Genomic DNA, 16,204 nt, shown 5'->3' with positions numbered 1-16,204 from the left:
TCAATCCATTTGTGTGAGAAAATATCTATAGGGTCATTCCATGTCAAATCAACCAAATAAAAAAAAAATTGTTAATAATTTTTTCAGAAGAAAGATAGACATGTATGAAAGCCAAAATATTAAATGTAATAGATAAATATTTACTGAGTAATCCAATATTTTGTAGCGGGAGGTCAATTTTTACCTTAGGTTCAGAGTCAAGTTACAGGGGGGTAAAAATGACTTCAGAAAGATGACAGCATCATAATGTTATTTTTACACAGAGGTTTGTAGGTCTATTAGTAATTTCTTTGTTGCATTATGTGCCAGTGGTGACCATTCAGAAATGGTCAACGGTAAACAAAATGCGTTTTCTTCACAGGGCAGGAAAGGACGGGGCTCAATCTTTGTTTGGGCATCAGGAAATGGCGGTCGGAGTCGCGATCACTGTTCATGTGACGGCTACACCAACAGCATCTACACGATATCCATCAGCAGCACGGCAGAGAGTGGCCGCAAGCCCTGGTATCTGGAAGAGTGCGCCTCCACCCTCACCACCACCTACAGCAGTGGAGAGAACTACGACCGCAAAATTGTAAGTTATCAGTCATCTTCAGCCCTGAGTAGACTATAAAACAGGCCTGCTGCTGAATTGGCTTTAAAAGAATAGTTCACCCAGAAATGAACATTGTGTCATCATTTACTCACTCTTACAAACTTGTAAGAGTTTGTTTCTTTTGTTAAACACAAAATATTTTGAAGAATTTTAGTAACCAAATATTTGATGGTACCCCATTGACTTTCATAGTATTTTCTTCCATACTATGAAGGTCAACAGTTTGGTCACCAACTTTCTCCCAAATGTTTAGGGGTTCAAGCGTGTAGCACTGAAACCCAATTGTAATTGTTAGAATGGCCAAAGATCAGCAATTTCCAAGTAAAACTGATCGTGCAGAGCAAACGTAAATCATAGAGACTTGAAACTTGGAGGGATGGTAGTACTCACACTACCGACAATATCCCATTTGGAACACACTGAACATCACCAAGCCTTGCCCCAATTGGCCTAACGGTGGCACTACAGCAGTCAAAAGTATGAAATCGCTCATGACTCCTAAACTGTCAGTTGAAGGCTAGTGTCTTATGTCGTTGGAATCCTTGGCTTACACCAAACGAAACACATGCCTCAGATTTGATTGTGAGCATGGCAAAAAAAAGTGGGTATTTTAGATTTTTTTTGTGCGAACTAGTAGGTTTTTTTTTGCCTGAAGGCAGCCAAACCAGTGCAGAAAGATTATCTGGAGAGGAAATATCAATAATTAACCAAAAAAGTTGAACTTTCACCATCACAAAGGGATGCCAAAACGTTTGAAAGGTGCAGGGCTATTTTTAGTAAATGCCTAGAACTCCTGAACGGAATGAGATATGTCACCAAACTCAGGACACTAATGTAACAGCTTAATCTGAGGTCACAGGACAAAAATCAGGGAGTTTGGCCACTTGGTGGCGCTTTATGATGGAAAGAACTGGCCATAACTACACAACAGTATGTCCTATCAACATGAAAATCGCAATGCACAATCTTGGTCCAAAGTGTGCATACAAGTGTGTATAAGGACATTTGCGTATCTCAAAAAAACATGGTCGCCATTGGCCGATAAAGTTTGACCACCTATTATACAAGGCTAACGGAGGCTGACTGGAACGAAATCGGCCACTGGGGGGGGGGGATACCACATTTTAGGCATAAACAATTGTACATTGTGCATTTTTTTTTACGCATACATGTCATATTCATATCCTATGATAGACTTCCTTATTAAGAACAACTTTGACTCTAGAACCACTACTGTCAATTAAATCATTTTTTTAAATTGTTAAGATGTAAAAACCTACCTTTGTGAACTAGTCCTAGGTTTTTTTGCTCAATCTGAAAAAAAAAAACCCAGTGTAGTACAATTCTCTGGACTGACATTATATGGTTGACAGACTGCAACGGTTTGAGTTAAAAATCTTCGTTTGTGTTCTACTGAAGAAACAATGTCACCTACATCTTGAATGCCCTGGGGGTAAGCAGATAAACATTAAATTTTCATTTTCGGATGAACTATCCCTTTAAAGCGCTTGAACTCCGGTAATCGCTGCTTGTAACTACATTCTCTTTTCTGTTTAACAGAAGAACGAAACTTTAATTTTTGTCTTGTAGCTTTAGACTAAATGATTTTTTCCTCAAATGGGTGGAAACTTGATATTAATCTGTGCTTAAAAATGAGCTGAAGCACATTTACTCATTCAAATATTTATGGAAACCTTTTGGAAGGTAAACACCAATGAACTGCGTAATATCTTCAAAAGGAGATATTATCATCACATTTTTTCAATTCATTGCCGTTTAAATTTTTTCGTGTATTTCTTTGGCCAAACATGTGTGTTTGATCTCCTTTTGTTGGTCACTGTGTCATGAGAGCATCCTGGTGTTAACCGCTGTGGTTAACAGCCCACACACAGTTTTACACACTCCTCTGAGAGTTACAGAGCCACGGTTCTTCCCTGTCTCTCAGCTTGTCTCAATTTCAGTGTGAAATTCCACACTGGCTTTCAAACTCCTTTTGCAATACGTGTTTACATTCTGATCCCCAGTGTTACGGACATTAGCACTTCTCTTTGTTCTGATCTCCTGCAGTTTTCAGGTAATTTAGCTGAGTTTACAGTTCACTGAATCTCCAAGTTTTCACAACCTTGTCCATATTGTAGATTGCTCATATTTACACAGGGTTATAACAGGCCCGGCGCCAGATATGAGCTGATGGGTGGGCCAAGGGATATTCAAGGTGGGCTGGGGTTATGATGGGGGGGGGGGGGGGCACCTTCACTGCCATTTTGCATTTTTATAGAAATAAAAATAATTTACTGCAGTTGGAAAATGTAAGCTACAATTCAAATCTGAAAGCATCTGAAAACAGGGTTACCAGGTCTATATGGGTCTATCATAGGTAGAACGCAAAATATTTAAATACAGGCATTTTATTGAAATTTTATTTCTGCAATATTTAAAACCTTTAAATAACTGGAGGAATTCAATCCATGGCAACAGTTTAAAAGTAGACCAATTCCGTGAGACTTGGCAACCCTGCATCCAACAAGAGCTGCAAGAGTTAATTTCATTGCACACATGAGTACGAAATTTTCATCAGAGATTTTTTGCACGTTAAAATATGAATACAGGTTATGTTAATCGAGTTTATACACTGCCTCTGAAACTTTCGTCCGTCATAAAAAAAAAAATGGATTATGTTTGATTTTCTGCGTTTTCACATCCATAATAAGCACTTTGATAGTAACGGATGGCGAATATGAGAAAACTAAAGAACGCATACGAAAATCGGACTCAATGTGCAATGACCTATAGATTTGACTGATCATGGGTCGAAAGTAAGCAGAGATGAAAAAATAGACCATGCTAAAAATATTTTAGCAAGCTGTACTAAAAATAAAATTTCAAAGGCAAAAATGGTTGAATGTCTGTTATTGTCAATATCATAGAGATGTATGAGATGTAAGCCGCTTTTGGTTGGTCAACTTGGCAAATTTAAGTATTGAACTTGAACCTGTTGCAAAATCTGTATGGGTAATTCTTTCCCTCCCACATTAAATCCCCGATTGAGTGATTTGTATATTGAAAGACTGGATTACACTCACTGAAAAGTGGTAAATGTGACCACACCTTTAAAATAAAATAATATTGCAGGGGAAAAGTACTTAAAATTTATATGTTCAAAAACTTATGCGACCCAATGGAAACTCTCTGAATTGTTCCCTATCCCCTATATAGTGCACTACATGCCATTCACCGTACAAAAAAATACTAATTCTGTGAACAAGTGGCTGATTTCAGCCACAGCTTCAATGTCCATTTATAGTGCAGGGGGCGGGACACTTCAGATTCTAGAGAGCATTTGATTGGACAGAAAGTTAAATGTAGAAACTTTAAGTTTTGAATGCTTATATCTTCTATATGTGAATTTTGTCATTGTTTTGAAGCACATTAGCTTATAGAAAACCTTAAGGATATCATACACTAAAAACCAGACAACTTTTTTGATTTTGATTTCATGGGGACTTTAAGACTTCTGATCTGATCTGCTGTCAACAAATTAAAATATAACTATCCAGCTACACAGGAAAATGATGTTTAATTATAAAACAACCAGCCACACTTTAATTTTGTGTGTGTGTGTGACATTTAGAACAGAGTAAATCTGAAATCTAACATGCAGATGTCTCACAGCTGAAATTAGAGTCTCTTTTAATTGATCAAAATGGCCTTAAACTAAACTCTCGAATGTTTTCTGAGATTTCTGAGTGGATCCAGTCCATGCTGCTGAATCGCAAATGCCCCAAAGTGGTGGTAATTTACTGCAAAGTGTAGCACAATGGCACATTTATAGCACATTTCATTGTCAGTAAGTGCTGCAGCATGCTAAAGTGCATTTAACAAATAACAATTCAACCTTGGCAATATTTCTTTTTGGATTAAGTGTACTATGTCTGATTAAAGCAGCAGATGGAACAGTTTGTGGCCCTATGCGAGACGGGATGAAAGTTAATACACTAAATCTAAACCATGCTAAAATAGTTATTTTCAAAAACAGCAAATGACATATAAAAATTCAAACTAAACTCGAATAACCAGGTACAAAAAAGCAGTGTACACTTGTTAAAATAAACAAAGCTGTCTATCACGTACTCGCAGTGTAGACAATGTTGTGTATTACAACAGGAGTGGTCAAGTATTGCTACTTCACGTCATGTTGCTTACTTGTGTCAATACATGTTTACTTATCATGCACAAGACTAACCTGCGTTTTTTTTTTCTCTCTCCTGTTAGATCACGACCGATCTGAGGCAGCGCTGCACAGACAGTCACACTGGAACATCAGCGTCAGCGCCGATGGCCGCAGGGATCATTGCTCTTGCTCTGGAAGCAAAGTAAGTGAAAACAAACTACTGTATGCTCTCATTTCTCTAACAGCTGTTTAGTGGAAATGTCTGTTCCAGGTCATGTAAGTGGAATTAGTATATTTAACCACTAATCATGACGGTGTTATGCTATACACTCCAGTTACTTTTCACACTCTTGCTAAACCTCTGAATTAAAGTGATTAAAATTAACATTTATTTTATTATTTACTCACCCTCCACTTGTTCAAAATCTGTTGGAGTTTCTTATTTCTTCTAAGCACAAAAGAAGATATTTAAAAAAAAAAAAAGATGTTAGCAATTGAGTTCCATAGTTTTTTTTTCAACACTATGGAAGTCAATGGCTACTGTCAGCCGTTTATTTATAAACATTCTTCAAAATATCTTCTTTTGTGTTTTCCAATCTGCAGAATTGGTCCAAAGTCAGAGTTGGTATTTTCCAAAACATGTGCATGTATGCAAATTGTATAATATCCGAGGTACACGTTTCTAGTAATTGTGCAGTTAATTCTCAAATTGCATTTTTAGTAGTGGTGGGCCGTTATCGGCGTTAACGTGCTGCGTTAACGTGAGACTCTTATCGTGCGATAAAAAAAATATCGCCGTTAATCTATTCTCAAATTTGGGTTGGGAGCTGGGTCTAAACTACGCAAGCTATGATGACTTTCACCTTGATAGTATACCGAAGACTATAGAATATGGTCGCGCGTTTACGTCTCCTCCGCCAAAACACAGACGGGGTCGCGTCGTCCTCCATTCATAAAAACCGAATCTACTATAGCGCGAAATGCCACGTAATTTCGTAGTTTTTTGGATTCATAAATCAAATGTTGGTCTGTCACTTAATTCAAATCGCGATATGGACTAGTGTATGTGAAAACTGAAATGCAAAAAGACCGTTTTAATATGAATCCGGTATGTTCCGTTTGCCTAGCTGTATGTATGAATGGCGGAGACGAGCTTTTACTACACGCATACTGAAACACACGTGACGCTCCCGGTAATTTTTGGCATTTGCATCTCACATGAACAGATAAACTCAATCTCCAAAACTGCTGTGAGTGTCACTTTTACCGTTTCATTTGAGAAAACTAGCATCATATCATACTGTATACACAGAAACTTCACGGCGACCTGTCAAAATAAAAGTACGGTGTAACATGTAACCTGAAATAATTATATAAAAAGGGTTACATTTACCTATTAAGATTTTGCTTATATCTATGGTGTAAATATATTTTTGCTATTTTACTAAAATTTTTGTAGTCACACGAAAATTGTGGAACACATTTTTTTCCCCATAAAGTTTCATAATTTACTAAGAAAATATTACTCAAATTTACTACGAAAACTTCACTTTATAAAAAAAACAAAAAAATACTTTTAAAAACAACAATGGAAAAAAAATATTGCAATGTCATGTTGAAATTTAAGGGAAATTTAGGGGTCAGGGTTCGGGACAGCAACCTCCCAATTGAAAGTACCCACTAAATGATTTTATATATAATAAGCTTAGTAATATTTTAAATATTTTTGTGGGTTTCATTAGATAATAGAAGGAACTTAACGAACATCTAAGAGTTGAATACTTAAATGCTTTTTAAACATTTTTTGGTTGTGGGACAGCTGTATTTGGGACAGCCCATATACAGGTTATATAAAATCACTGACTGAAAAAGTGACATTTAAGGATTGGACTAAGTGCGAATAGCAATAGATTCTATTTTCACAATGCAAAAATAGCTGTATTTTCTTTGCAATAAATAATAGTTACGCTATTTATACTACTAAGTTGCAGATACTGTATTTGCTGTATTGTAGTATATTATAAAACAATCTCCAATAATAAAATATTGATTATAATTGATCATTTTTATTAAAATTAGTTAATGCATGATGCCATATTGGGACAATAAAGCCCTCCCTACACCTACCCCTAACTGTTAAACACCTGTGAGGTACTTTATTTTCCACTTTTCAATGATTTCCTTTTTTTTTAAATTGAAAATAAATGCCTTTCCAGTGTTTGGCAGAAGGTGGATTCAAACTCTGGTCGATCATGTCCAGAGGTCAAGAAGACAGTATTTACAATGCAGTTTACCACCTACACCACTGAAGCTGTTATTAATAGCCGTCTTTGTAATGTTGTCTAGCCTAACAACACGCTGGTGGGCGGATTTAATGTTAATATCCTCTGCCAGCAAGTGTAAATAGACACTCCGGACATTTAATTAATGCTTTTGATGAGTTTTGACTGTGTCACTTAGTGCATTCGAGTCCTTCTCGGAAATTTGTATTTATGAGTTGGGAAGTCATAATTATGATGTCAGGTGCGTTCAAGACACTTTGGTCGAAGAAAGATTGCAGATACTTTAGCTTCAGCAGTGTTCTTATCTACTTCTAAAAAAAATATGAAAAAAATGTGCATTGAGTGTCTCTCTTTCTCAATTTTTTTGTTACATTTTTGAAAATGCTATCAAATGGATTGCTATATATTCTGTCAGAATTGTGCAATACTCACTGTGCAATCATTTTCTGTATATAAAATTAAGCTATTTTTTTTGGAAATAAAATATACAACTTTTATATGTGACCCTGGACCACAAAACCAGTCATAAGGATCAATTTTTTTGAAACTGAGATTGAAACATCATCTGAAAGGTGAATAAATAAGCTTTCCATTCATGTATGGTTTGTTAGGGATAATATTTTGCTGGGATACAGCTATTTGAAAATCTGGAATCTGAGGGTGTAAAAAATCTAAATATTGAGAAAATCGCCTTTAAAGTTGTCCAAATGAGGTTCTTAGCAATGCATATTACTATTCATATGTTACTATGATTTTTGCCATAAAAGAAAAATGTATATTTTCATTATCCATACAATGTATTTTTGGCTATTTCCACAAATATACCCATGCTACTTAAGACTGGTTTTGTGGTTCATGGTCACCATAAAAAAAAAAAAAAAAAAATTACAGACAACTAAAGATGCCACATTTATTATGTCCACCATTTTTCCTTGCTGACACGCTCCTGACTCGGAAACTCTAGGGCTAAAACTCTGAGTTTCAGTATTTGTCATTGCGACATGGTGGTGTCTTAATCATAAATCATAAATATGATCTTTACAACATTAATTAAATGCACCATGTGTCTATTATGTGCACACAATATGGATGAGCTACAACGGGTAAACATGCAGTGTACATGTACTTCACCCTGACCCAAAATTATGCAATACGTTGAATTTGTTCAGTTGAAATATTGTGAGGTGACAAGTTGTCACTGTAATACAACTGGTTTATCACCTGAAAACACAACACCCTTAAATGTTTTTTTTTTGGCATTAATTACTCACCCTCCTATAGTTCCAAACCAAGACCTTCATTCATCTCAGAACACAAATTAAGATATTTTTGAAGAATTCCAAGAGCTTTCTGACCCTGCAGAGACAGCAATGCAACTGACATGTTCAAGGCCCAGAAAGACAGTAAGGACATTGTTGAAATAGTCCATGTGACATCAGTGGTTCAACCTTAATTTTATGAACCTATGAGAATACTTTCTGTGCACAAAGAAAACAAAAATAATGACTTTATTTAACAATTTCTTCACAAAAGAATCCCATGCATTCCTCTGCTTGTAAACAAGGGGCCCTTTAACAACTAGGCTAATTACCTAAATTGAATCACCTAACTGTACTGTACTTTAGGTTTCAGTTTCAGTCTTAAAGTTTGTTTTATACAACATTATTTCAGAAGAGCAAGAAAAATCCTGACCGTTTTAAAAACCGAGAGATTCTGAATGTTGTAGCAAGCGGCATGCTTCCTGTGAGTTTCGACTGTGTCTGATTTTAGAGGAAATTGAGGAAAACCTTGACATATGGCTGCCATGTGACTGTATATTCCCAGCACAATGCAGCGAACCAAACAGAGTTAGATTGTTTCGATATTTCGGGGGGATATTCAGGGACACATGGCATCCATCTCTCTTTGGTTTGATGTTTGATCCCAGTGTGCACGGTGAATTATGGGAGCGAATGCTTCAACCAGATATCCAGGCAATGAGACTTACAGCTGAAAACCATGGCCAGTGTGATTGTTTGGATTATAATAATCTGATTATTTTTGTTTAAATCGAGTTTGGAGATATTATTTAGTCATGCAAATGTCCATTAATCTTATTTCTGACTTTCTGTTGCAGTCCTTTCCTGACATGGCGAGACGTGCAACACATAATAGTGAAGACATCTCGTGCTGGACATCTCAGCGCTCCTGACTGGAAAACCAATGCTGCTGGTTATAATGGTATCAGTCTTTTAAACTGGCTTTAATCTCGTTTTAAAGGGATAGTTCAACCAAAAAGAAAATTTCTATCATTAATTATTCACCCTGATGTCGTTCCAAACTCGGAAGACCTTCGTTCATCTTCAACACAAATAACGATATTTTTGATGAGATCCGAGAGCTTTCTGACCCTGCATAGACAGCAAAGCAACTGACATGTTCAAGGCCCAGAAAAGTAGTAAGGACATTGTTAAAATAGTCCATGTGACATCAACAGTAATTGTATGAAGCTACAAGAAAACTTACTGTGCGCAAAGAAAAAAAAAAAAGATGACTTAATTCAACGATTACGTTTCATCCGTTTCAAAAAACGACTAGTGTCTCAGTTATACTAATATGTGACCTGATCCAGCAAAATTAGTCACAATGACCCAAATTTTTAGGTCTCAATGGAGATGTAAAAAAAAGAAGAGACCGTAAACTTTAAAATGATATACTATTCAAAGTCATACTGTGAGTGGTTTTAAAGATATACCCAGAGATGGGAAGTAACGAAGTACAAATACTTTGTTACTGTACTTAAGTAGAATTTTCGGGTATCTATACTTTACTTCACTACTTATTTTTGTGCCAACTTTCTACTTTTACTTCGTACATTTTAGCATGAGTATCTGTACTTTCTACTCCCTACATTTTCAAATCAGTGTCGTTGTTTTTGCATTTAAAAATTATGCCATTTCCCAACGCGTTTGACCCATCCATGTCAATAATATGCGGCATGCATACAACAGACTGATTGGCTCACGCTTAGAAACGTATGTAAACACACAGAAAAGACAATCCTATTGGTGCATTTGTTTTTACTCGCTCTGACATGCACAAGACGTTAAACGTAAAACGATAAAAACTAACTAAAACCAGGCAACTACTCGTTGGGAAATCATAGCACCAAGAAGCATAATGTACTGATAAAACTGGCGAAATGACTGATAAAACTGGTGAGGGTGATAGTGGAGATTTCCTGGGCGATGGAGAGTGGAGTGAAGACCAGCAACACATCCCACATCCCTGGCCTTACCTCAGAGAAATGTTTGAAATCGCTGGCAGCAAAAAAGACTCCTGGAGAATGTATTGTAAATTGTGTCTACTAAAACGCCACAACCTTCTGGCATTCAAGAATTCGCCTTCCAATTTGAAAAAACACGTGGAGGTCAGAAATGATTCTTACTTTATACTTTTATACTTTAAGTATGTTTTAGAGCTTGTACTTTTTACTTTAACTTGAGTAAAAATTTGAGTCAATACTTCAACTTTTGCTAGAGTCTTTTTAAACACAGGTATCTATACTTTTACTTAAGTAAAGAATGTGTGTACTTCTGACACCTCTGGATATACCCATTTAAATTTTGGTCGTCTGCTTTTTTTGTTGTTGCTTTTTTCCAATTGAAAACCAGAGAAAATTGCTTTTAAAGTTTTTTTGCCCATTTTTTTTGTTGATATCTTTCAAAATCTATTGCATTTAAATGGATAAACTATTTATTTTACAGCTTAATGTGACCAAAGACATTGTGTGTATGTATGTGTATATATATATATATATGTATATGTATATGTATATGTATGTATGTATGTGTATATATATATATATATATATATATATATATATATAAATATAAATATATATATAAATGCTATTAAACCAGGTTGAGGCTCATGTACACGCAGTAAGACAGAAAACTCCATCGTTGAGTTTACAACCTTTACAGCATAAGGCACGTATTTTGGCTAACTTGTCATCTCGATCACTGCTAACTGTTCCCACACACACTGCTTTACAACTAGACATGACCCTATTAACTTCCCCAACGTCAGTCACAGGCTGTTCAACGTTTTCATTATCGTCGTGATCCTCATCCACAGGGGTGACAAATTCATGCTCCGTTTCCGCTAGATGCTAGTCTGATAAGGATGGCTGGACCAACTGAGTGCCGGTCAGTCGAAACTGACAAATTATTAGCTTTTATATCGCCGTTTGTGTACATTTCTAAGCTTTTTGATTGGTTTTATACAGAGATAGTGACGTTTCAGGGGATACCTGAAAAATGGGGAAATGCTCAGAAGTGACGAGAGGAGTTGAGAAAAGCAATGTTCATTTCCAGCGAATTTAGTAAAACTTGAAGCCAACTTTAATAGTCATTTAAATATTTTTACTCAATTATCTGGACTACGAAACTTGGGGAGATTATTATTGAATGTCTGTTCTTTGAAATTAGCTATTTAAAGAAAAATCTGTTTTTTCATTCTTTTTCCACATTATCGGTCGTATCTTAAAATAAAATGTTGCGACTTCCGACTCATTTCAGCAGATCAGGTCACATATAGTCTCGCATAGCCAGACCTTCAGACTGACGGCTGAAGGTCTGGAATTCATGGCAGCTTTCATTGGCCAAGGCACATGTCAAACAACCAATCACAGTTTGTTTCGTTCAGCGTCACGTTTCGGGGCGTGGAAATGCCCCCACAACAACAGACTGGCGTGCAACAAGTCAGTCATTGACATAACCAGCATTGAAAGATAACGAAGAAGAGGGAAAACAAGCAGTAAGTCAGTAATTTGTTCGCGAACGTCGCAATTGTGTTAAACAACAATGGCGTCTGCATAAGCACCTTTTAGCAAAATGCCGAGTAAATCAGTCTGCGCTTTGTTTCCCGGCGGACCGAAAATAAACGCGACACTCACGTCTCCCGGAAATCCGATCAAATTCAACTAATCAGATGACGACTTCGACATTCCTGAAGTGTTTCCAGTTAAGTGTTACGTTCCGTGGGCGTGACGTCTGAGGCTGAGACTGGGTCACATATAGCACTGATCTGCATCATGATTAATAGTAATTTTGATGTTAATAGTAACTCTAAATCTGTGTGCATATTGTTATTTTTTTGTTGAACAGTTAAGTTGTAAATATTCTTACAGTCAGTCACCTGTATGGCTTCGGGCTGATGGACGCGGAGGCCATGGTGAAAGAGGCAGAGCGCTGGAAACAAGTTCCCACACAGCACATCTGTGTGGAGAATGCCGATAAACAAATCAGGTATATGCAACAGCTCTTGAACCTCCCACATCAGGTCATTTATAAGTTTTACAAGTCAAAGTAAATGTAGATTTGTTTCCCGTAGAACCATCCGTCCAGAGCATGTCGTTCGTTCGGTGTACAAGGCGACAGGCTGCACGGATAGCGTAAACCATCATGTTATTTATCTGGAGCATGTGGTTGTGCGTATTACAATTACTCACCCGCGGCGAGGAGATTTGTCAATCAACTTAACGTCACCATCAGGGACAAAGTCACAGCTGCTCGCCAATAGGTACAGTATACAGACGATGCAGTAATCTTCAGTAAATGGCTACTTTGATAGATTTACTGCCTATTGTGGTTTGTTCTTTCTCCCTGGTGAATTTCAGTGGAAGAATTCCCAGATTTCCACTCAATTGGTCCAGTATTTTTAAGCGCATTTTGTGCTGTGATATAGCATCTGTTTATTGTTACTGCAGGCTGTTTGATCACTCAATGGAGGGCTTTAAGAACTGGGAATTCATGACAACTCACTGCTGGGGAGAGAAAGCTGCTGGAGACTGGATACTAGAGATCTATGACTCTCCGTCCCAACTCAGGAGCCAGAAAGCACCAGGTACTTTCTCCAGACAAAACTCACTACTTGTTACTTCACCTTTGAAAACACCATATGGTCTTATGCAGACATGATTTCACTAATATATGTGACCCTGGACCACAAAACCAGTCATAAGGGTCATTTTTTTGAAACTGAGAGTTATACATCATCTAAAAGCTGAATAAATAAGCTTTACATTGATGTATGGTTTGTTAGTAGAATATTTGACAGAGATATACAACTATTTGAAAATCTGGATCTGAGGGTGCAAAAAAATCTAAATATTGAGAAAAATCGCCTTAAGGCTGTCCAAATGAAGTTCTTAGCAATGCATATTACTAATCAAAAATTAAGTTTTTATACATTTTTGGTTGGAAACTTACAAAATATCTTCATGGAACATGATATTTACTTAATATAATAATTTACCTAATGATTTTTGACTAAAAACTACCACAGTACCAACATTTACTGTGGTGATTTACAGTTTAACAGTTCAGGTAGGGTGACCCAAAGAATAAAAGTTAATTGAGTGATCTGTGAGATTCATATTCATCCAAGTTAGTTTTAAAACTGGCGACTGCCAATTAAATATTAAATATTAAAGGGGTCATCGGATTCCCATTTTCCACAAGTTCATATGATTCTTTAGGGTCTTAATGAAAAGTCTCTAATATACTTTGGTTAAACATTCTCACTAGTAGTGTAAAAAACACCCTTTTACCTTGTCAAAATCAGCTATGCAAAATTTCAGCTCATTTTAAGACATGGCCCCTTTAAATGCTCTGCTCGCCCCGCCCCTCTCTGGGATAACGTTTACTTTAGCTGCGTTTAGCGGCGAAACATGCCAACAAGCACATTATTAAGAAAGGCCATTTGCAAAGATGCATAAAAACCCCTTATACTCACTTCTGCTGTGGGTGAAGCTGCATCACGAATGATTCACACAAACATAGATGCATATGTGGATCGGCACTTTCCATTTCAAAACGAAAGTCACGTTAAACCTCTGCGTCTTCAGCGGCTCAGATGTCGGGAGTAAATGACGACTACTATGTTCATTATTACATCCAACAACAGAACACCTCAATCGCTCAATTACTGTCTTCCTCTGCACCTGAGTCACACAATGGCGATCGTATTTGGACTTTTTCAGCCCGGTGAGGGCGGGTCTAATGTAAAACGCTCATGTCAATCAAATGTGTTTTGTCACAATGACAAGAAGCTGAGAATGAACTGATTTTAAAAAGGGGATATTACTTTTAAAGATTAAAGAAATACCACTGGGTAGATTTTTATCAATGTAGGGTGGTTGTGTACACAAACTACCAACACACATTAATGTTCAAACAACCTTAGTTTTGCACCCGATGACCCCTTTAAAGCTGGATGTGACATCTATTTTTGTCACGTCACATACAAAATGTTGTTTTGAAAATATAATATATTATTATAATGGGGAAAGCATACTGCTTTTTATGAAAAAAAGTATTATTAGAAGAAAATATATATTCTTTTAATCTCATGAGTCTTAAAAATGTTGTTTTAATATCATCTCATTATTACAAGAAAATGTCATTTTAATTAGAAAATTATACTGTTTTAATAACAGCATTTCACTATAACTAGAAAATGTCATTTTAATGAGAAAATTACACTGTTTTAATAACAGCATTTCACTATTACTAGAAAATGTCATTTTAATGTGAAACATATATTGTTTTAATGACAGCATCTAATTATGAGAAAATATATCACTTTAATAATACAACATATCAAAATCTGTTGTTTAAATGAAATAGATTATTTTTAATCAAATGTAAATTTGTGTCCCAGTCACGTTTTCAAGAAAGAAAGAAAAAAAGACAAAGAAAGAAAGGAAAAAAGAAAAGAAAGAAAGAGGAAAAGGGGAAAAGAAATGAATGGAAGAAAAAAAAGAAAGAAAACAATTCTATTTTATATTTTTACATTAACAACATAATCTATATTCTATTTATTAAAGCCAAGTATGAATCACATCAAGTTTAAGCATTTTACATTTATTCCAAAATGACTACTCAAGACACTTACAATTTAAATGATATATTTTATTTGTGAACGTATGTTCAGTTTTTCATTTTAATAGTCAACTTTTACCTATTTTTGAGTTTTTCTGATCATCAGTCATTTACTTTAAATTTCACCAAGCTGATTACTCACTAAAAACTCCCACAGATTACGTTTTCATGCCCTTTAAGTCTTATTTTGATGAATCTACGTGTATGAGCTGTTTACTTACCTTTTTTCAATTAGTCTTCCCATTAACGCCATTATATTGTTCATTCAGGCTGATTTGTGAATGCGCATGAGCAAGAGGCTGGATTCATCACATGAACCAATTATAACCATTCATAACCAATCATATCGGGATAGAGGCATTGCCTCCTCTTTCCCCCATTCATTCTCAATTACTCCCCAACAAACCCACTGCACGTTTTAAGGGGTCTGTTAAAACTGGGCTCAGAGGAGGCGATAGAGATGTTTCTTTATTGAATATCTAATAGCAGTTCTACGTTAATTTCATCAGTTTTTGTCTGCTTAGTTTAAGTACTGATACTGACATACTAGTGAATAATCTCTTTCATTTGGGAAGGCTGAGAAATGTGAGTGCTATAAATGATTGATTCTTAATGATATGCATTGCACACGACTGACTTGTGATTCATTCCAGGCAAGCTGAAAGAGTGGTCTCTTATACTTTATGGCACCTCCGTGCATCCATACTCATTCCGCAGTGACAAGCCCCGCTCACTGGCAGAGCCTCAGCCTGATGACGAATACAGTGAGGAGTATGTTGGTAAGTACTATAATTTCATTGTGCATTGCTGAGTAGTGTGGATGTTCCAGCACTGTGGAAACTGATCAGTTTCTGTTTTATCACATAAGGCTTGTGCCACCCTGAGTGTGGTGACAATGGCTGTGAGGGTCCAGGGCCCCAGCAGTGCATCACTTGCCTCCACTACTTCCTCAAGTTCAAGAACAACACCAGGTACACAGCTTTTCACAACATCAGTACACCTTAATAACTATACTTGATTGGTGTGTTTGTTTTGGTGTGTTATTAACTTATACCAGTGGTCTCCAAACTCTGTCCTGTCCTGTCAGCCGTTATACTGTGCTCATGGAGCACGCTGTAGCCTGAATCATGTAATATTAAAGCGAGCGAAACAACAATAATGTGCATCAGATCCATGTCACGTTTAGCAGCGGCAGCTCTTAAAGTAATAGCAGCCAAATAAGCTAATA

General features: G+C 36.4%; 1 protein-coding gene across 3 annotated transcripts in view; it reads left to right on the top strand.

Annotated features, from left to right (window-relative positions):
- Nucleotides 1-16,204, top strand: part of pcsk5b (proprotein convertase subtilisin/kexin type 5b) — a 94,545-nt gene that overhangs the window by 26,378 nt on the left and 51,963 nt on the right. For all 3 annotated transcript variants that reach the window (XM_073818525.1, XM_073818527.1, XM_073818526.1), the window contains exons 8-15: nucleotides 362-574; nucleotides 4,868-4,968; nucleotides 9,165-9,268; nucleotides 12,222-12,339; nucleotides 12,425-12,613; nucleotides 12,801-12,937; nucleotides 15,630-15,755; nucleotides 15,845-15,947. In XM_073818525.1, coding sequence (XP_073674626.1) covers nucleotides 362-574; nucleotides 4,868-4,968; nucleotides 9,165-9,268; nucleotides 12,222-12,339; nucleotides 12,425-12,613; nucleotides 12,801-12,937; nucleotides 15,630-15,755; nucleotides 15,845-15,947 — 1,091 coding nt within the window. The remainder of the gene's footprint in view (nucleotides 1-361; nucleotides 575-4,867; nucleotides 4,969-9,164; nucleotides 9,269-12,221; nucleotides 12,340-12,424; nucleotides 12,614-12,800; nucleotides 12,938-15,629; nucleotides 15,756-15,844; nucleotides 15,948-16,204) is intronic.

Source organism: Garra rufa, chromosome 15 (genome assembly GCF_049309525.1).
Source record: "Garra rufa chromosome 15, GarRuf1.0, whole genome shotgun sequence".
Taxonomy (NCBI): domain Eukaryota; kingdom Metazoa; phylum Chordata; class Actinopteri; order Cypriniformes; family Cyprinidae; genus Garra; species Garra rufa.
Note: the sequence above shows the minus strand (reverse complement) of the source record. Positions and strands in the feature narration are given on the sequence as shown.